Below are 22629 nucleotides of genomic sequence, written 5' to 3'. Positions count from 1 at the left end.
CTCGTGGCAATTCAGGCCGCCTCATTGGTCGAAAGCCAAACGACACAACCCGGAAGTTACCTCTGATTGGCTCAGTCGGCAGCCTCTCAAAACAATTTCCCCTTGACAACAGAATCAACCCGGGTAGCAGCTGCGGCGGTCAATGTCACCATCCGTCTGACAAGATGATTCTTCCAGAAATTCGGTGGAGTTTTCCCCAACAAATACATTAAGGTAACAGCCGTTTGTGGAACTAACACCAATTGGTCTGCTTGTTTGTGTTTTGAGGATAAGCTGGGTGGCTCACGGGGGGCGCGGCCACAGCGTGTAGGTGCTAACAGCTGACAGTAGACGCAATAATCACTTATAGTTATCATGCGCTTTAAGCTTGTGTTTTCACACTGCTTGTAAGTACCATTAGATATTTTTTTTATTACTACAGACGTTTGTGGAGCGTCTGTCGAGTTTTGTTGCTGTCCAAATCTGTGACTGATTTGTGTTGACATCAGCACCTGGCACACGCACACACTAATCTAATTGAGGATCACTGTGATTTACCAGCTAGCTGGTTAACAGTTTGTCTCCGGCACCTGTTGCTTCCCGAAGATTTCTTTGTCTTTTTTAATAAGATAACACAAAAAATATTGGGGGGGGGGGGGGGGGGTTAGTAGAATTATATTTTAAGTTTGCATTGGTTGTACATAATTACATGTTACACCCGCAACACCTGTTTCTTGAATTGCTCTTTTGGAAGAAACCATTCAACGCAACAAAAATGAATAAATATATATATTTTTTTAACTTTTCCTTGAGTCGTAGCTTCTCACCAGTGATTCCTTGGTCAGAGCCAGCAAGGCCTTCTCTACTGGTTTCAACACTTTCTGAAACACCAGTCCGCAATGTAAAAACATAAATTCCAATAATAATGGCATTATTATAAATTATATAGTAATAGTACGTATCCAGTATTGGTGATCTATTTGTTTCATAAAATTTCATTAATTTGTTCCTAACAGTATGTTTTGTCCAATTAAATTTTAGCCTAATGTCAGGTGTCACCAACATATTTGAAGCAGAGAGCTACTTCTTGGGTACTAATTAGTGGGGCTAACAAGTTTGATACACACTTATGAAATAATACATTTGTTCAAATTATGTAAAATCATATGTAACTATACGTTGTTATTAAGGTTGTGAAAAAAAATAATTTAACTACAAAAATTGGTCAACTCAAAAATCTCTGCCTCGAAACGTGGGCTGTGTAGAATAATAAATTCTAAAAGATTTGTTAGTGACAGACAGCCCTAGTTATTATTATTAATTTATAATTTATGAAAAGACACTGATCATATAACTGATTTCTCGCAATAATTGGGAAACCATACCAATATGCAACACATTATTTTTAGAATTTTTTTTCATTGCTCAAATTTCCACAAAAGTCACAATCACTGGTGAGCTCGTTTTGGAACAGGCGCTACTCATGTGGTCCCCGGGGACTACCTTGTGCCTGTGGACATTTGTTCGTGACCCCTACTCAATGTGCTTCCATCCATCCATCCATCATTACACTAACAAAGTGCATTACTCAAATAGTATCATGCAGACATCACCACACTAATTACCTAACTTAGGCATGTAAACTGCCAAAATGCAATAGTCACATGTATGCTCACATAAGGTGCAATTGGACCATATGTACTCACATAGTTGACTTCACATAAGCCATACAAATAATGTCTTGGTGCAACTAATGGTGTCCATATAGAGATATAATAAATGAGGCAAAAAATAATAATAATTGTAATTTCCACATATTTGTCGTATTTTCACCCAAGTATGTCATATGCACTATGGATTCCAAAGGGGCCTGCCCCTCTGTTGATTCTCCATTGTTGTACGACTGAGCTCTCAATCCTCGCCAACCATGCATCTCAATTAACACAACGGAGAGCTTTCTGTGGAGAGGGCCTGCTGTGTGTGTGTGCAAGAGCACTTTTGTGTCTATATTTATTCAAGTACACTTACTTATACAGCGTCTGAATGTGTGTGTGTTTCCTTTGCGCCCAGATGCGTGCCTGTGGTGTGAAAATGGTGGAATGAGTGCAAACATACACAGAATGAAAGACAGATAGATCCAATTGAGGCAGGAAAAGTCAAACCAAAAATGGCACAAATGGAACAGTATGCCTAAGATGGAAACTGTGACTCATTTCTTATCCACAGCTGCGGTGGATGGGCTCTAGTGTTTTCCGTTGTTGAAGTGTATGAAGAGGCTGCTGATGCCCTCAGTGTGTTCACCAGCACCGCGCAAACCCCCTTCGGGATCTTCAGACAAATCACCTGGTGAGTAAGCACTCATTCTTGGCTGATAAAGGGCAAGGGCACACTATTTGTGTACTATTACAAGTGGTCTTCAGACATTTTAAGCAGTCAGTCTCATCAGGGCTAGAGATATATTGCAGAATCCTTTCAAATAAAGTTCAACACAATCCGCTGAAATGTGGATGTTGTTTGACCCCCTCCTTTGGTTTCAAAATAGATAATTTTCTCCAAAGAAATAATAGCAGATGAATTAGTCTCCTCCAAAATCGAACTGTCATCATAAAACTTTTGTTCACCGTACAGGGGATTCTTTAAGGAGCAATGTTGAATTCTTAACTTGAATACATGATTAATAAGTTGATGCTGTATAGCTGGTCTTTAGTTATCGACTGACTCAACATGCACAGTTTGGAGGTCAGTAAGTAGTTTGCACACAAGAATATGATTATGCAGTAAGCACCTAGTTACTAAACTAAAACTGGCATGCTAATTCCAAAATTGCCTACAGTTTTTTTTCTAGGACTCAATTTTTTCTCTTCACGACTTACACCCAAGATAAGCAATATTCCACTGATGAGCTATAGTAGGACTGTAGTAAGAAGATCGGATTTTTGAAAGACTCGTTTTCAGCTATGTGGCAATTTGTTTGTTCAGTCACAATTTCGGAAAAAAAACCCTGAAGTTTTACATTGAATTATGCATGACTCAATTGACAAAATAAACTCTGATGCCGGATTGTTCAGGTTTAGCATTGGTTTGTTGCAACATGTTTCTCAAATCCTATTTCTGACTACTCCTCACCAAAACATTTTTATTCATTATGGGACTGCTGAAAGCAGCACATATTACTCTCCACCCTAGAAAATCCCCAGATTTTTCCGCAAAAATGCGGCCCGTACCGTAGATCGCACCGGGACAAATGAGGTATCAAACGATGCGGCTCGATCTGACTCGGTGCGGCATTACTTTTCTAGGAATTCCGAGTTACCATGGCGACGCAATTCCCAAAAAACTCCCATAGGAAATGAATGGAGAAAGGGGGGACAAATTACAGATCAAGCACCTTTTTCCAAGACACGCTGCGCGCGCATACGTTATCCGACCGATATGAATTTTAGCTCATTTTGTAGCAATTTTTCCCATCTTTAGGTCAGTGTCGAAATTTATTTTAAGGAATGAAAGCTCTCCCCCCTGTGCGGGTTCAAAGACAGTGAGTGAAATAGTCTTCTATTACACTCTGTGAAGCAATTAGGCTTTGAGTGGCGGGAACCCAAAAAATATATTTCCAAAAGTCAAAAGTTTCACTTCAACTCGTCACCATGGCCACAATCTTTGCTCACTAGACATCAAATTCTCACATTTAGTAGTGACAAGTCTCTTCTTTCAGACAAACTAACTTTTATTTGGCTAAGGTGTCATTTAGTACCTTTATTTTCACTTTAAGCGAGGAGAAGTCGGACTAACTCGCCTATCTTTTCCATGTTATATTCGCCTCCTTTTTCCTCTTCATTTTGGATAAATCATAAGTTTTCAACCTGCTCTCATTTGGTCATTTTTCATCCGATTAAAAAAGTGAGAACATGCTCGCGTTCCCCAAACCCTTGCCGTTCTAACGAGCCATTTCTTGAATCTGCATCTTGAACCGTTAAGTCGTGAGAGGCTTTTGTTCGACGTGTGCGTCTCTCATACAATATCAATGGAATGTTGGGTGCGTGACGTCTCCAAGTCAAATGTGTGTGCGTGAAAAGTGCATTTTTCTTAAAGGGACAGTGAGATACTTTTAGTTGATGTTGATTATGGTTAACTTCCACATTTCTTGACCGATTCCAGTCGTTTAAATTTTAAACTGTTCAGCTCATTTACAAGAGTCAGCAGTCCCATTCAAAATTTCCGCGGGAATTTTTCTAGTTGTTTTTAATGTCCAGTTGTCCATCAATATAGCAAGAGTGAAAAGTTTGCATCACAACTACTCCAATAAATAAATAGTGGACAGTGAAGACATTGCCACTCATAGTTCCTTCAAGAATGCCCATTTAAATGTGGCTGTAAGTTTGAACATCTCCCCTGATGCTTGCTTTGTGTGCACTAATCCACCCATCTGCTGTATTTAACATAAAAACGCCAAAGTTAAATGCGGCGTTGTACAATAGCAAACACGGAGCTGTGTGCTCTCTTTCTTGACACACTCACTAATGGTGGGCGCTCGGTCCTCAGCCTGACATAAAGACAAACACCCTTGCCAAGCAACCTGTTGTCCAGGAGAGGTGAAGCACTGGACAATCTGGAGAATACTGCTCATCTGCATTCACTGTGTGGAGCGCTATTTAAAGCCATCATTGTAAAAGTGCATCCACCCAGTTTTTTTTTTTTTTGCAGCCGGCTCACATTAATAGCGTCAGTTCTCAAGAACATCTCATTTCCTGATAGAGCTAATGTGTTTACAGCATGCATGTTCATCCCATTAGTTCTTTCTATTTACACACATAAAAGGCTGGTATTCTCTTTGCAGGTCCTTGTCGGTTGCCTGAGATCAATGCTGAAATATTCATCCGTGGTGTTTGATTGCTCAGAGATTGCACATCTAAAAATAATTTAAAAAAGACCCTTTGATTTGGTGGCATAGTTGTAACATGGGCTCATTTTAATATGGAGATGAATGAGAGAATCTCTATTTACGTTGGTTTTTCTCCACTGCCATATAGCAGATAATAGTAAAGGGCATATTATTTTTTTCTCACCAAATTTACGGTATTTTAAGTAGATAGTTACTACTTACACAGAATACATGGATTGGTGAATTTTGCATTTCTTATGATGTTGACAGTTTGATCTGTAATATTGAATGTGTATAGGCAAAACAAAGTGACGTCTTGAAGCAAGGGAGACATCATGGATTTCTCCATTTAGTTGAAACCAACAAAGGGCACAAATAATTCATGCCCTAGATTGTTGTCTGAGCAGGCTGCCTAAAGGATTGAAATGGACATTGAATGAGAGGTGGGTGAAGAACCACAAACTAATGACGTGGCAGCAGCCAGCAGAGGTGACGTTCCTTCTAAAGAACATCATCCTATGATAAGTTGCACTACATCAGAATTGAACAATCAGAGAGTGATTCTTCAATCTCTTTTAAAATGTTTGGTTGTTAAATTATTAATGATCAGTTACTTGATTAATCACCCTAAAGAGCTCTAATTTATTAGGATCCCAAAATGGTGCTAAATTGCATGTTCGCTGTCGCTAAAAGATTGCACACACTGTTGGCCACAGTTGTAAAAGTGGTGGAGACGGCCATATTTCAAAGACAGCTTTGTGTTTTAGCATTCAACTCAATTAATTCATTTTCTGAACTGCTTACCCTAAATTCATCGTTAATTGATCAGATCGAGATAATGTCTGTCCTTAGTTAAAATGACCAAAAATAGTCTCTGGACTTGTTATTATATGATGACTTTACCTTAAAGGAGTATGTAAACAAAAAGCAGGTTAGTTGGGTCTTTTGTCTCGGTGCAAGAGAGTGATGAGGATGTGTGTCTTGTTTGTTCTGGCTCTCATAGCAACGTTAGACTGCAGTGGATGTGCACGGACGGCAAACCCACACTTTCACACAGGAGATGGTCTGGATTTCTTACTAATATCATAAATGTCTGGATTACAAAGTGAAATTATGACTTCTCAGTTTTGGATTTATTGCACATTGTGACAATAAATGTCTCCATCCCTGACACTATCATCTGTTCCACCTCTTTCCAACAACCCCCTCCCACCCCACTCCGTCCCCCGCCCAGCCCCTCTCACCCTCCTCTTCAATCTGTGTTATATTTAAACCTCGGACACTCAAATGAGCCCATTTTTAACCAGACTGACCACTTCAGTAAACGCTTCCATTGTGGATGGCTCTCATAACAATTACTCTCGCCTGACCTCAGCTTGGTCGCCCACGCATCCAAGGCTACGACTGACGGGTCTTCCACAGACTCATCTTGAGATTCAACATTAGAAATGCTTTAAAATGGAGAGGAAAACGTGCTGCTGACCCACTGGAGTGTTATCATTTTTGCTGATGCAACATGCATTGAGAATAGTGCTTGTTTTTTTTTCTTCAAAAGCATGACATTTGGATAAAGACACTGACATGATTCAGCTGCTGGCTCATATAGCTGAAGGTAAGCGGGGTTGTTATTTTATTGTGTTTTATAAACACATAAAATTGTATTGTGTATGATGTTTGAGTGGAACCTCCAAATTCAAGATGGTGCAAACTGAATTTCGACTAAAATGATCCTTTAAAAAAAACCCGTCAAAAGTCAAACACAACTTTGAGGTCCAAGCTGCTCATGGGAATAGCAAGCAGAATGACGAATGAATAACTAGCCTGGACATTTCCAGAGAAGCCTGCAAACACATTTTTACTGTTGGCTACTTGCCAAAGGCTGAGTAGTTTTACCTTTTACAAACTATAGCTTATAGTTTTAGTTTATTTCTATACTGCATGGCATATTACTTGTCATTAGAGTAGCGATGTTCAATACTACTTTTTTTCAAACCGATTATGAGTATTTGGCTCTTTAACTCTTTGACAGCCAGACGTTTTCAGAAAAGGGATGTCGTGGGTGCCAGCCGATTTTAAGCATTTTGACTGATCTTTCAAGGTCCATAGAAAATTATGTGTTTGGACTATGGAAACACACATACTACCAAAAAAAATTGGACTCTCATCTTTCATCAGAAAAAAAAAGTTTGTTTCTACCTTATTCCATTTTTCAGTAATCCACAATAGAAAATGGTTAGTTTCACCTCTGTTTTGAAACAAACGTCTTTTAACGTCTTTGGCACTCCTCCATAGGATTTTACTAAACGTTATTTAATGTTTTTGGCAGTCAAAGAGTTAATCACCAATACCGACACAAAGTACTGATACCACAATTTTTTTTTGTTCATAAAATACATTATGTGTCCAACACCCAATAGAATCAATATATATAAATTGAAACAAATAATCCAGTAGCCTGAAAACGTCCCAATCAAAATAGTGTTCCCTCACTACAACGCGGTTCACGTTTCACAGCCTCACTGTTTAGCAGATTTTTTTGTGTGCAATTTTGCATTCTTTTTTTTTTACAGTAGCGTACCTATTTATTTTTTTTTAATCTTATGAAGGTTTGAACATTGAGAGTGTTTACACAAGACAGAAATGTGAGAAAATGTAAATGCTTCTATGAGAAAAGCGTATAAAGTGTGTGGTGAGGAGTTAAATATAAAACATTTACATAAATGTAAAAAAAATAAAGCTCACTACTTTGTGGATTTGACTTGGTGCAAGTATTTTTTTGGAACCCCAGCGATAAATGAAGGAACACTGTGGCTGTACAGGTTCCTTCAACTGAAATTGGTATCGGCCGCCATCGTGAGTACCCAATACCTTGAAATAAGGCCAGTATCGGTCCGATTCAAATACCTGGCGTCAGTACTACTACTCGCTCATCTCTACTTTAGAGGGAGGGGGGCACTGTATTGATACGAATGTCATCTTTGCATGAGCACTATATGACTTCTATAAGAAAGATGCACAGAATACTCTTGAATTTAAATACAATGTGTTAACGTGTTGTTGGGACGTGTGCAATTAAAGTGTAACAGAATGGTTTGTTCTCCATCACCAGCTGCCATGAGGTAAGCCCCCCGGCTCGCCCTCATCCCAGGGTGACCGCTGGCAGGATGACTGCCGTCTGCCCCTCAGAGAGCAGCCCAGAGGGGGCCGAAGCAGGGGCCGGGGCCGCGGGAGCCACAGGGTGCAGCTCCGTTTCCGGGGTCGGCACCGGGGAGTCCATTGGCGACTCTGCAGGAAGTTCCGTTGGAGACACAGCGGCCGCAGCCCACAGCCAGAAGTACACGCGCTGCAGCACCCAGGACAGCTCCGACATCAACACGGATGACGAAGGAGCGATCGTCCGCCGCCTTACCCCGTTGGAGAGACTCAACTTGGATATGTGCCAGGATGAGAGGTGAGGCTCGGTTGTTTTCTTTTTCTTTTTGTTTCTTTCCATATTACATTTATGTTGCTTTTTGTTGTTCTGTGGTTTGACAACAGGGTGGTACGTGAACTGACAGTGGGCAGAAGAATCAGCTTCTACAAAATTCGAGGAGAGATCGGCTGTGGAAATTTTTCACATGTCAAGCTGGGAATTCATGCACTCACTAAAGGTAAAGTCAGCGTAACATTAAATGAACACTTCGGCTGAACATACAAATGTGTGCAGTCACTACTAACATACGGACGCAGCAGCTGCTTGTTTACGACCTAGCTTGCAGCCAACTTAGCTTGTAGCAGACGTATGTGACGTCATGCAAGTTGGGATCACGTCTCTGATCAACTGCTGAAAGGAGACTGATTCTCTCCTCTTTCATCTACAGTCCCTGACAAAAGTCTTGTCGCTTATCCATTTTGTAGAAACACCAGCTTATAACCTGACTTTTAATTAACCCATTGGTTTTGGAAATGGCTCATATAAAAGCTAAAACCCTCCCAAATGATGTTTAATATACAAAAATAAATTTGCTTCACTGAAGAAATTTTGATCATTTAATGAACACAGAAAGGTCAGATTTTGGTAAGACAAAAGTTTTGTCGCCTACAAAAAGTCATGTGAAAATGGAACAAATAATTGACTTCAAATACAAAAAAAAAGTTACATAACATCAGAGAATGAAGTAGTGGTGCTGTGAGATCCATATCTAATATCTTGTATGACTTCCATGAGCTTGAAGGACTGCATCCATGCGGTTCGGCAATGATTCATACAAGTAATCAGGAATAGCAAAGAAAGCAGTCTTACATGCCTCCCACAGTTCATCAAGATTCTTTGGTTTGGTCTTCCATGCTTCCTCTTTCATTCTACCCCAGACATGCTCAATGATGTTCATGTCTGGCCAGTCTTGGAGCACCTTGATCTTCTTGGCCTTGAGGAACTTTGATGTAGAGATGGAAGTATGCGATGGAGCGCCATCCTGCTGCAAAATTTGACCCCTTTTATGGTTGGGAATGTAAGAGGTAGCCAATACGTCTTGATATTTTAGGCTATTGATATTGCCTTCCACCCTGCAAATCTCTTGAAGGCCCCATACTGGATGTAACCCCAGACCATAATTTATCCGCCACCAAACTTAACTGTTTTCTGGGTGTATCTCGGATCCATGCGGGCTCCAGTAGGTCTTCTGCAATATTTGCGGTGGCTGTGATGTAATTCAACCGAAGATTCATCAGAGAAATCCACCTTCTGCCCACGGATGCATAATTGCCGTTTTTGTCACATGGCAGTACAGTAGATTTAAAAGTCACTTTGAACCATTACTGTTGACCATTTTTTAATACACCATATGAATAAATAAATACGGCTTTTAATAAATGTATTTTTACGATTACAAAATCCCGGGAACGTTCCAAGTTGGAAATTTTCTATGGGGAAAATAACAGGAATAAAGCTGAACTTTCCACAATTGAAAGTTGGCTCTTAATAGAGAACTTAGGAAAGTATTTTATGTATGCTCATTTTTTTCCCAACATTTCCCTGCTTAACTTCCCTTCAAAATTTACCGGAAATTTCCCACCCTTTATGAACGTACTGTATATATTTTTGATCCTGCTTTCTCTGCAAAACCAGACAAAGTGGCCATCAAGATCCTTGATAAAACCAAGCTGGATCAAAAGACGCAGCGTCTGCTGTCCAGAGAAATCTCCAGCATGGAGAAACTACATCACCCGAACATCATACGCCTCTATGAGGTTGGACTTGGTTATTGCCTTGAGGTTGTTAAAGTGCATCAAGATGATGTGATCACCCCTTTTTTCCTCTTTCTAAATCCAAAGGTGGTGGAGACATTGTCACGGTTACACCTAGTGTTGGAGTACGCTGGCGGCGGGGAGCTCTACAGCAAAATCACCACAGAGGGGAAGCTTTCTGACGCCGACAGCAAAATTGTCTTTGCTCAGATCCTGTCTGCCGTTAAACACATGGTTGGTATCGACATTTGCTGAATACTTCAGCCAAGCGTGATACCAGTGACATTTTTCATCCACTGAGTGTTTTTTGTTTTTGTTTTGTTTTGTTTTGCCAACAGCATGAAAACAACATAATCCACCGCGACCTGAAGGCAGAAAACGTCTTCTACACCAGCAGTTCTTGCGTCAAGGTCGGCGACTTTGGCTTCAGCACGATGAGCCGCCGTGACGAAACTCTCAACACGTTCTGCGGCTCCCCGCCTTACGCTGCCCCCGAGCTCTTCCGGGACGAAAACTACGTGGGTGTCTTTGTGGACATTTGGGCCCTGGGAGTGATGCTGTTCTTCATGGTGACGGGCACCATGCCATTCAGGGCGGATACTGTGGCAAAACTGAAGAGGTGCATCCTAGAAGGCGCCTTCACGCTGCCCTCCTGGCTGCCGGACGCATGCCAGAAACTGATCCGGGCCATCCTCCAACCCTTGCCGACTGACCGCTGCTCTGTAGAAGAGGTGATGGGCAGCGACTGGCTGCATCATGTTGACTTCCCGCGGCCCATGGAGCCCTTCAAGCTGGAGCCATCTCACCTGGCGGAGAACGATCCATCCGAGCTGGGGCTGGAGGAGATGGAAGTAGTCACAGCATTAGGAACACTTGGCATCACCTCAGAACACATCCTGAACAACCAGGGAAAGGACTGCAGGAGTTCCATCACAGGAGTGTATCGAATCCTGCTGCATGGCGCTCACAAGAGACGCGCTATAAAGAGCATTCCAACGGCCACGCAGGCAGCTGGACCAAAAGCGTCCAAAAAGGAACGTTTAAAGGTGTACCGCAGTTTACGGCACACGTCTAAACTCTGTGTGATTCTGTGACACACTGCTAGATCTAATTTTATATCAGCACTGTACACATTAGGCAAACTGAATGTTGGTTTGAAAAAAGTGATGTAATGTATGACAGCAGTAGGCCAGTCCATTTAAATCATTTGGAAAATGAAATCTGGGATTTCTTATTTTCATATTATTCATTTAGTAAGTGAAATTAGTCTCTGTGAGAATGTTGTTGATTGAGATTGCTCATCTTTTGACAGAGACAATATTTTGAGTGATTTTGGATGGGTGGAATGTAGCTGGCACTTGACTTTTGGCATGATGTAGCACAAAACTCCATAAAAATAATCAAAATCACTGTAGAATGTGCAAAGGCTTGCATGCATATCCATGTGTTATCTTCAGGATAAGCTTCCCATTTGCAATGTTTGTAGAGACACTTTATTGCCATATTGCCTGATGCATCTCTATGAGATGTTCCGCAAGTTATTGGCCTTTTGGAAAAGCCAATAAATGACTTTGACATTTTGTTTTGTCTACTTTTAGTATTTGTTGTATACTGAAGACTTTTGGGTTTCACATCAAAAGATGAACATACGACAACAGCTCAGAATTAGCTTTTATTTCATGGTATTTGATGTGTTGAACAACTCAGGACAGAGCACCAAATTTTGTTTGAAGCCAGTTTTCAAGTGAGCAAAAATATTGGGACAGATGGTAAATTAAAGTGAATAACAAGTAATACTTGGTGGCATAACCCTTACTTGCAATAACTGCATCAAGCCTCGTATGACCCAATTGACTTCACTCAACTGTTGCATTTTGCATTTAAAATGCTTTCCTAGCCTTTACTACAGCCTCTTTCAGTTCTTGTTTCTGGGGCTTACATACATTCGTGAAACAGGAAGCCATTAGCTCACTCTTAAACCAAGTCTTGACACTCAAAAATAGGTCTGAACTTGTGGGCCCCCCAAAATGTCCCCACAATGATAGATAAACCGTGAATACAGGCCCAGTAGTTTATGAAAAATAATACACACAACACAACATGGATGTATAAGGAATTTTTTTTCAAATATGTCATCTTCTCAGCAGTTAATGGTTATAAATATTGAAGAATTTTTGTTTGGTAGTTTCTCAACTCTTTTTTTAATAAAGACATTGTTGGCCAGAAATTCTTTAATCAGTAGTTATTCTTTGAGACCACTTTCACTTTTGTACTTTACTACCCATCTTTACAACTAAAAAGAATTTAGACAAATGTATAATTTGTTTAATTTTAGCTGACTTATTGACTTATTCTGTTATATCGCTATCGCCATAAATACATTAAAGGAAAAACGCATGTGGAACCCCCAAACGAGCCAAGACACATTTTTTTTAAAGGGTAAAAGCTGTACATATTTTCAAGACAGGTGTTCCATTTGGATAAAATAATAATAGTAATAATAATTAACGTGATAAACATCCAACAACCACTTGATATACAAGTCGAAACATAATTGCAAGGTGTTGTAATTTCTTGCTGAGCTGAGAAAATACTGAGGGTTCGACCCCCCCCCCCCCCCGATTCCAACCGAAAAGCGCAATAAGAACACAAGACTTCATTACCCACAAAGCTTTGTGTAAGATTTACGCATGCTAACCACTTCCGCCTTCACATGATGACGCAGATTTTGCCTCGTTGGAAGGCGCTTTCAACAGGAACAGGAAACGTTGTGACAGACAGAAATAGTTGAGCAGAGACACTGAAAGGGGGGAAAAAAAACACAAAGACGGCGAAACCCAGATTCGCTCATTCAAGTGGGATTATATCTTCTGTGGTAAGAAAACTGATTCCCATGCCAATTCGGCGTCCTTGACAGTTTGCTGCTCTGCGTGTTTCAGTGCATTAAACCGTCATAATGGTACCATGCTAGTTAAGCTAATGCTAATTAGCGCCAACAGCTTGAAGATCTTGGTCAAGCATGTCTACTTGTTCTTATAAAGGGACGCTTTTGTAATGCAAATGATTAAACGCACACGAAAATTGCATATCACATTGAATGTTTTGACCAACTTAACTTAAACCATCACTGGGTTGTCTATTATTGTAACGCTAAACAAACGCAAGAGTGTATTTGTTTCGCATGGCACTGCAATCACATGCACCTCAACCGCAATCTTACAATGTAACGCTAACGTGAAAAGCATTCTGACTTTAAATCATTGTATTATACTTCATGTTAATGCTGAATCGCTTGGTGTTGACATTGCAAGCACATCACGTGATAAAGGAGTGAGGGGGTGGGGCAGCGGTTCTCACATGAAGATGAGCTCATGCTGAGTGATGCAACAGGAAGGCCATATTTGTAAACGTGTGCTATAAATGTGTCGTCATCGTATACTGTAGTGTGAAAACTTTTGATTACTGATACAACATCCTATTGACAAAATCTAATATTTAATTCCCCTCACATGATAGATGAAGTCTATCTGTCAGGTTTTTTTTTATGACATGGAGTTACGTGGTGTTTAATATTATTTGGAATATGTCCATTGTCCACTGCAGATGTCAATCACAGAGGACCAAGCAAACATGGATGGAGCAGACCTTCTTGGTTTGCAGTTTGATGACGGCCTGAATGGATCTTCCGAAGATCAGCTCTTTGCTTACGTCAGTACGCTCATTGATTCGTGGCACTCCGAACAGGATGTAAGGCTTCCAAAATGTCTTGTTTTTAATGCATGAACCGATATAACAAAATGGAAACGGAGTATGTTACGTTCAAACCGTCAACATGTGTGATGTCTGCAGATCTTGTGAGATTTCAGATCTAAAACATTGTACTAGAGTTTTTTTTTTAATTTTTATAGATTTTGTTGTTTAGCCACCTTGTGTTTTGATTATGATTCACAAGGCTATGATTCGGTTTGATTAATGATTAACAATGCATCTCGTGTTCATTTTTAAAATTTTTGCTAATTTATTTTAGGTCATTTTTGTCTTGTCCGTGATGGCAAACCAGAAACAGAACCCAAACCAGCACTTTCTCTGACACTGTAAATAAACTGCTTGGTACAATATGAGCAATAAGCTTAATTAAATATAAATTACAATTAAAAATGAATTTCACCAAGCTGATAATTTAGAGTATCCACTACTCGCATATTAATTCCAGCAATACCCGTAAAGCGCCACTAGGTGACAGTATCACTCTGCAAACAAATTCCAACTCCTTCCCCATCCTCAAAAGTATATTTTATATTGCAAAGGAAATGTTTGTCTTAATATCTTTGATGGCATCAATTATAGCCAGGAACAAATTAATCCACTTCCAGTTATTTTTATTTTGTTAGATAATGTTTTAAAAATGAAAAAGGAACTCTTAAGTGAACCAATTTACTCCTTAGTAGGTTCCCCCCGCATTTTTCAGAAGTCGTACACAACGTACAGTATTGGCTAATCGGGCTAGTTTGGGTTTTACCCTACATGATACAATTGACAGACTTAAATATATAAATTTGTTGTGGTAGATAATCTGCGAAGAGGAGCTCAAGGGTGTTATTGTTCTGTCCCTGCACAGGTGCTCAGCTTGTTGCAGGAAGAGGACAACAGAGAGACCCTCTGTCCCTCCCATTCCCCACTGGGCAGCGACAGCGGCATCTCTGACTACAGCAGCAGCGGCGGCCACGTCGGAAACGGCACCCCCGTGGGTTGCCCAAGCCCCGAGGGCGGCGACATCGACGTCTTACACAGTCCCAGCTACTCCAACCCGCGCCCAGTGTGCTCCGAACCTGCCGTAGTCGCCGAGGAGCTGCAGACAGAGAACCTGGAGACCTTGAGTGTCCAGACGGATCATAGCTACTCTTTGCTCAGGGGCAGATGTGAAGACGTGGATGCCCTGCAGAGTGTGTGGGCAGAGAAGCCCGACACAGATGTCTTCATTGATCTGGGTATTTGTCAGCATCCGTTTCATAATGCCCATAGAAAAGGCAATTATTTATTTGTGTACAGAACTTTTATTTTTGAAGGGCTTTATAACATTAAATTGTGTTGAGTTAATTAACATTTCTAAAAATGTAAACGACCAATGTCAGTAAAATGGCTGGGTAGTTCCTTGCCATATGTTAAATGTTGTGTTAAATCTCTTCAATTAATGCCCACAGATAATCTGGTGACTGAGGAAATGGAGGATGACTTTGGCAGCGACTATGCCAGCGAGCTTCCTTGTACACTGGCCATCGAGGAATCGACGCTAGAAACAATGCAGCACGACAACACGCCAGAAGTCGGTTAATTCACAAACTATTCATAATCATGCCAAAATGCAAGACTACATGCAATAAAAACTTTTATTGTGACTTTTTTTTTTGCAGTTCCAGTTCAAGGAGATGGTGCTTTCGGAGGAGGAGAAACGGCTTTTGGCAAAAGAGGGAGCGACTATTCCCACTCATATGCCTCTTACAAAGGTAAACTCAGCCAGTGGATAAATATGATGGCGAGTCAGGTTGGGAATATTGAGCAACCTCACAATCTGATTTGATTATTTGATATAGATTTTTTTTCTCTGTGTGACTAATTGGTGCTTTAAAAAAAAGTATTTGCAATGACCATTATTTAAAGAAAATTTCTAGATATATTCCATTACATTTTATTTAAAAAAATCAGAACATGTTTTTAACGAAGCCTTTATTGTTGAATATTTTTAACTTGGCAAAAATGACAGCATTATCATAAAAGAGATCCCACACATGTCACTGACAGCCATAGACAAAGCATAATTGAGATGAATGGCGTGATAATTTCTGGTTTACCAGTTGGGATTTTACATCATGCCATGCAGTTGACGGAAGTCAGAAGGGAAGTCAACACCAAAATGTTCTTTACAATAGCTTCTATTCATCACCACTAGTCTGAAAATTGTATTTTTGATTAATATTGCGTTTGTGGAATATGAATTAAGTAGCTAAATCAATCCATTTGGCAGCCATTTGACCACTTGCTGTCCAGTGAAAGTGACATCACAGTTGCTCCGGGCTCATGTAATACCCAATTGCCGCTCAGCTTGATTGGCTATGATTGGTTGTTACCTGATCCCTGAGCAACTGTGATGCCGCCCCCTGAGATGAATAAAAACAGGTGGATTTTGCTGCTTTCCTCATATTGCACAAACACAATATGAATCAGAATGCCTGTTTAAACAAGCGGAGGCACAATCTAGGGATGCACCGAAATGAAATTTTTTGGGCCGAAAACCGAAAGGCCCCCCAAAAAATTATGGCATTTTTTTTTTTATCATTGCATTTATTATAATTAATTAAAATCATAATATTATTGTAAAATATTTAGACATGTTGGCGAATAGTACATTAAACACCAAACACGGGGAGAGCAACTGAGCATTTTCTGGCGGTGCAATTGCACTTTATAGTCAATGTACAGTAGTTTGCACCGGCGGGCACGGATGACGCACCAGCCAATCAGCTTTTGGAACGGACTGCAAAGTCACACACGGCGTCCTGTACAGATCTGTGGTCACCCGCAGATAGTGGTAAGTGTTGACTTGTTTAAAACTGTTGATAGCAATTAGCTTAAGTATTTAGCACAACCACCAGAATGCAAGTGGAAAAAGTGGAAGCGCTCGAGGAGCTCTCATCAGAGAAAAAAGGAAACGCCAGCGAGCAGTGAAAGAGGAATAAAAGTATTTGTCCTCTTTGCGTGTTCCAAAATTTGAAGACAGATTTAATGTAAGAAAAAACACCTTTGCAAAAATGATTTTTTAATCTAACAGAGATCTCTGGACATTTAACAGCCTCTAATTCATCACTTAAACAGGTGGGATTCAGAGCGTCGAATGTAGTTCTTCCGCGTGTAGAATCGCTTCTTATAGTTAAAAGACCTCCTCTCTTTTATTTGTAGACAAAACATATCTCTGGGTACTTTTCCATGAGCAGATGGCGAAAACAGAGTCAGGAGTGCGTGTTCGAAACAGATTCTGTTCTCAAGGACCAAATGTGTTTTCGCACAAAGCGCTGAGAAGGAACTTTTTAGACTAAATAGTATGTCCCAGCTTAAGGTCAGCTTATACCGAAATCAACACCATCTGCTCTGCACAGGACACAAAACATCTCGACAAGGTTAATATAAAGAATTAAAATGTTAATAATGTGTAACAATGGTTAATATATGAAATGAAGAATTAAAAATGTTATAATATCTATCAGTAGCGAGGCGGACACTCACCCCCTTGTTTGGTGTTTAATTCAAACAGATGCTTCCTTGTAGCTTTTTTTTTTTTTTTTTTTTTTTTTTTTTGCTTGCGTCACTACAACAACCTCTCGGCTTTAATTTTTTTTTATTTTCGGTGGCCAAATATTCGGTGCATCATTACAATCAACATATTATTGTAACAAATATTTTTGAATTGACTTCCCCTTTATATTATATTTATCCTCTGTATTGATTTTGTTTGCTGGAGCAGCACAAGATGATTTCCCAATTATATCAAGCATTTTTATTTTGCCAATGTTAATATAAGTGAAGGTTTTACGGCATTGTGTCATGCGCAGGGAAAGTGTGTTAATTGTGACATTTCATCATGCTGCTGTGCACGCAGGCCGAGGAGAGGACCCTGAAGAGGGTTCGGAGGAAGATCCGCAACAAGCAGTCGGCTCAGGAGAGTCGCAAGAAGAAGAAGGTGTACGTAGACGGCTTAGAGGGCAGGTGAGATGAAATTCTTCTTCTCTCTGTGTTTGTACATTAGAATGAGAGGGAGAAAGCTTCGCCCCCGCGGCCCAAACAATGAAGGCCACTCATGCGAGCGGGTCGTTAATTGTTTCACAGCCAGCTGGCGCTTTAGTCTCCATTCAAATGCAAAAACTTCACATTTCTCTCTGGTATCGCTGAAAATACTCAACTCGCTGGAGGGGAGGCCATTAATACGTAAATCACATCCTCCTAATTAAAGACAATCAGGAGCTTTTAAAAAGGCGTCTGTGCTAATTAGCGACTCGATCATTATTGAGTGCGTGAAACCCGTCTCTCTGCTTCCCCCAAGGGTCGCCGTCTGCACCGCGCACAATGTGGAGCTGCAGAAGAAAGTCCAAATGCTCCAGAAACAGAACATGTAAGTACACTTATCAGCCTTACCTCACATTAGTATAAAAAAAAAACACACCCATCCTCCATTTTCCTCCTGGCAGGTCTTTAATTGAGCAGCTGAGGAAACTGCAGGCCGTGGTCAAGATATCCACCTTGAAGGCCAGCACGACAAGCACGTGTGTCATGGTGAGAGGAAGTCCCGCATTTTTTTTTGCAAAGTTTCACTTTCTGTTTTCTTCATGCAGTGTGCTTTCCACCCTGCAGGTGTTCCTGCTCTCCTTTTGTCTCATCGTTTTCCCGTCGATCAACCCGTTTCGCAGCCACGCCGAGCAGAAGGAACTCTACATTCCTTCTTCCAGTAAGCACGCTCCGACTGCACCCGCCTTGTATTGTATTTTTATTAGGGTCATCAAATAAACACAGCAGGTGGATGAAAAACACTTTTTGCAAATTGCAAATGGTGGCCATTATTTTGAAATGACAGTTTTTTTTAGTTGGGCTTTTTAACATGTTATCAGAAGAGGCCATCAGACCACGAAAAAGAGACACTCGTCATTAATTCTCGTCGTTAATACTCGTCGTTAATTGAAATATTTTTCTTTTCATAGAAATTAAAAACTTATCGGCGGATGAGTGAACATGCAAGCTGATATTTTAACATTTAAAGATCAAAGAAAATATTTTAACTGGTATAATTGATGTTGTTTGTGTTTGCTGATATCATTTGGGGGGGGGCTGAGTAAACATCCACATTTACCTTTTTAAAAATCAAAGAAAATATCATTTTCAAGGATGCCTGAAGATAACTGAACATTTTTGGTGTAGCAAAGAAGAAAAAGTTGACAGAAACTCTCCCAAATTTTCTGGTAATTTCCCATCAAAGTGTAGTTGAACTAATCAATACACTGATTGATTCTATGGGGCATATAATCAGATGGATAGTAGCCCCTTAGTCTTTCAATCATGCAAATTTTCATTGAAAATATAATGCTTTGATTACAGCGAGACTGATAACAAAGAAAACGAGGTTTGCAGTTCATTGTAAGCTAATATAACACACGTACCTCAAACATTCGTCAAAATCCACTCGGGAATTTTTGGTGTATTAAGATGCTAGGAAATTAATAATTTGTTGTACATTATAAAACTATTTTACCTTATTAGCTTTTATAACAAGATAATACGTTCTTAACATTACCAATTTGAAATGATTGTCTTGTTTAAAAAAAATAAAAATAAATAAATATTTGATGACAGTCAGTCATCCATCCCTAATTGGCTACTTAAGATCTGACTGCATTAGCGGAGCTTATTGATGTTGCACAGCAACTTGCGCCTGTAGGATTAGAAACTGAGGACACCCTGAACGTTCTTGATGGTGTTGCCATATCTAACTTATATCAACTTTGGGCAATTAAAACACGTTTTAGGAAGTCATTTTTTTCCCCAGCCTTCTGATCAAAGGCCACCCACACCAGTAAATGAAAGGTGTGTTAAAAGTTATTCTCCCACTCTGATATGCTGGGAAAACAAATCACTGAAGACAATCGTAATTGTTTACAGCAAATTGGTTCGCCACCACAAAATGAAAGGAGGTGAATTGGTGACTGCCAAACCACAAATATGTGATTGTTTTACTGTCCTCATTTCATTGCCTTACTTTTTCTTGTTGACGTTTGCTTTGTTTTTGCCGTGCACGTCATTGACACACAAATACGTGTGACCTGGGAAAAAAAAGATAACACATATTGTTATCTAAACAAAGAAAAAGAAAACACTTGAATTCAGCATACACCAGTCTTTTATTCATTTTTTATTATTGAGATGCTCTATTCTTCAACTTCTCAGTAACCATCCTCCTCGTTTTTTGTTTTGTTCACAATCGCAGTCATTTCCCGAACTTTGCGCTCGCTGCCGTCAGAGAGCGCCGACGGCGTGACCTCCCTGGAACCCGAAGACGACGAGCCGGACCTTCACCTGCTGCCCCAAGCCGAGCTGGAGAGCATCGACGTCATCTTTTCGGGCGGTAAGAAGAACCACACCCCCGACTACCAGCGCGTGGAGCAGCCCGACTCGGAAACGGCTGTCAACGGCAACTCTTCGGCCGACTACCCGGCATCCCCGCAGGCGGCGGAAGTGACGCCGGGAGTGGGCGGTGGGCCTGAGGAGTTACAGCAAGGCTCCTTAGATTCCGTAGTAGTGGCCGCGGTGGCGTATGAGGTCGCCGGGTCCAAGGGGAACTGGATAGACCGGAACCCGCCGTCTGTTATATTGCAGCAGCACCGTTCAGATGAGATGTAGTGTTGGTTGCATTACGTACGTCCGGAAAATATTAACAGCACTTGACTTTTTCCTCAGAATTCTCCACAAAACACCCCAAAATGACATGAAAAACTTTTTTATTTTTAGTTTTGCCAATTGATTTAAAAAATAAAAACCTAAGAAATTGCAAAAATTGGTGTGCCAAGTTTGTGGCATCGTGTTCCAGAAGACTTGAGGCTGTAATTACTGCTACAGGTGCATCAGGAAATGCTGTGAATACTTAATTACATGGCACTTAATTACTATAGATGACTTGAGCTAGGCTGTTGTCGCTGTGATTTTTTTTTTCCTGGCTCGGCAACTTCCTATCTATCTGCAGTCTGGCACAGATATCTAGTGTGAAACCAGTGTAGACCATGAGGTCACACAGTGACACATGGTAAGCAGTAATAAGCAAGTCTTCCTGTATGGGTGTGGTCAAGACGTATAAGAATAGAAACCATTTTGGACGGATTAGACCTTTTTCCGCATCCAGCAGTAAAAGGCTTCACAGCTGTCTACATGGACAACTGAGAATATAGTTTTCTGGTATGTTAGCATAATATTGCGTTCCCCTCTGAACCTTTCAATAGCTTTTTTTTTTATGTTGTCATTATGGGGTGTTGTGTGTAGAATTGGGGGGGCGGGGGTTATTGCAATTTAGGATGTGGCTATAACATGAAATGTGGAAAACAAACACTTTTCAGAAGCACTGTATCACCACCAGAGGGAGCCATATTATGGCTCAGGCAGCAAACCGGAAACTCCAAATTTGCTACGTCTGCAAGCATCCGCTGCCGAGTGAGATACTTTAGAGACATCTGATCATCGAACATTTTACTGACATGGATCTCAAAATGGGGGGGAAAATGTTCAAATTTAGCTGGATTATGATCGCTCAATACAGCGGAACAGCTTCAGTTTGAATGCTTCTAAAGAAGTACAATTTGTACTTCAAAATTTTGTAGACTAAATCACCACAGAAGGTGATGATGATGATAATAAATGGGAAATAGAACTTCCTGCTACATAGAACACGACCCCAAATTATTTTACTTTCCATTGTTTCTAGGGTAAAAAAAAAAAGTTAATGGTTGTTCCACTGTAATTGTATTTAAAAAAATATATATATAAAAAAAAGGGAAGGGAAACTTGTGGTCATCCTAACAGCCGTTTGATGTACTACCGTTACTTCATTTGCACTTTTCTAATTGTGTTGTAAAGGGCAAAAAGGACTTGCTCATTAATGAAAATATTAAAATACAAGCATGTATTTGAAAAGGCTCCCAGCAAGGAAAAAGTTATTTTATAGACAAATAAGCTTCCATCGTCCATTGCTTGGTAGAACAATAATAGGCTGCTTGATTAAAGTGATTTGGATCATTTGCACCATGAAGCCATTGCAGGACATTTGGCCATGTACATAGACGACATATTAAGTGTTTCCCTTGTAACAAGGGTTTCGGTTCTTTTGTGTGGACAGTCAAGTGACGACCGTCCGAGTCCCTATGATACTCTTTTGTCAACATAAGGAGCCATTCTTTTGTTTTTTCTATACGTGTCCTGATTGCATTTTCAAGTGATGCTCAGAAAAATGTTGTGCAGTTAACTAGCCAAAAATGTAATGAGCTGTTATGTCAGTGAGGCATTTTTTGTGTATTTCTATGTTACTTTTAATAATGGCATATAAAGGGCACTGCTCTGTATTATGATCAGATGAGATTTTAAATGTGGGGAGGGGAAAGGCACTGATTCCAGAAGAATAAAATGTAAAGAAGTTGAAATGATTGTAACTTTTTCTGTACATTGGACCTCTGTACGTATATAGTAATAAAAGTTTTTATGTACCGGAACAGGTTTCTTCCGTTGTTTGTTGATGTTCACAAGCTTTCCACACTTTGCGTACAACAGATAACCAACACATCACGTCACACATAATGTCATCTTTATTTATATAGTGCTTTCAAACTGCCATGGTTGTCACAAAGCGCTAACAGAATGCATAAATTAACAATAGTACAATCATAAACCAACTAGACCACCCCCCCCCCCCCCCATTCCTACATACGCTTTGACCTTTGAAGTAGATGAAAGAGATCCCTGCCAAC

The 22629-nt window shown here is 40.3% G+C and overlaps 2 protein-coding genes across 3 annotated transcripts; both read left to right on the top strand.

Moving 5' to 3' along the window:
* The first annotated feature begins 66 nt into the window (after positions 1 to 66).
* nim1ka (NIM1 serine/threonine protein kinase a) lies at positions 67 to 11664 on the top strand. 2 transcript variants are annotated; one of them, XM_077562628.1, is made up of 8 exons: positions 67 to 213; positions 2206 to 2325; positions 6414 to 6470; positions 7968 to 8309; positions 8396 to 8508; positions 9966 to 10087; positions 10172 to 10318; positions 10423 to 11664. In XM_077562628.1, exons 4-8 carry the CDS (start codon positions 8023 to 8025, stop codon positions 11176 to 11178), a joined length of 1425 nt encoding a protein of 474 aa, XP_077418754.1. In that variant the 5' UTR covers positions 67 to 213; positions 2206 to 2325; positions 6414 to 6470; positions 7968 to 8022; the 3' UTR covers positions 11179 to 11664. The 2 variants fall into 2 exon arrangements, with proteins under 2 accessions (XP_077418754.1, XP_077418753.1); XM_077562627.1 differs by lacking the exon at positions 6414 to 6470.
* A 1145-nt stretch (positions 11665 to 12809) lies between these two features.
* Positions 12810 to 22374, top strand: creb3l3l (cAMP responsive element binding protein 3-like 3 like). The gene is made up of 10 exons (XM_077562267.1): positions 12810 to 12959; positions 13688 to 13831; positions 14703 to 15072; positions 15286 to 15407; positions 15496 to 15588; positions 17736 to 17842; positions 18177 to 18245; positions 18322 to 18406; positions 18485 to 18578; positions 20109 to 22374. The coding sequence occupies exons 2-10, from the start codon at positions 13688 to 13690 to the stop codon at positions 20519 to 20521; spliced, it is 1497 nt and encodes a 498-aa protein (XP_077418393.1). The 5' UTR covers positions 12810 to 12959; the 3' UTR covers positions 20522 to 22374.
* Positions 22375 to 22629: the final 255 nt, after the last annotated feature.

The sequence above is a fragment of the Vanacampus margaritifer genome, chromosome 3 (genome assembly GCF_051991255.1).
Source record: "Vanacampus margaritifer isolate UIUO_Vmar chromosome 3, RoL_Vmar_1.0, whole genome shotgun sequence".
Taxonomy (NCBI): domain Eukaryota; kingdom Metazoa; phylum Chordata; class Actinopteri; order Syngnathiformes; family Syngnathidae; genus Vanacampus; species Vanacampus margaritifer.
Note: the sequence above shows the minus strand (reverse complement) of the source record. Positions and strands in the feature narration are given on the sequence as shown.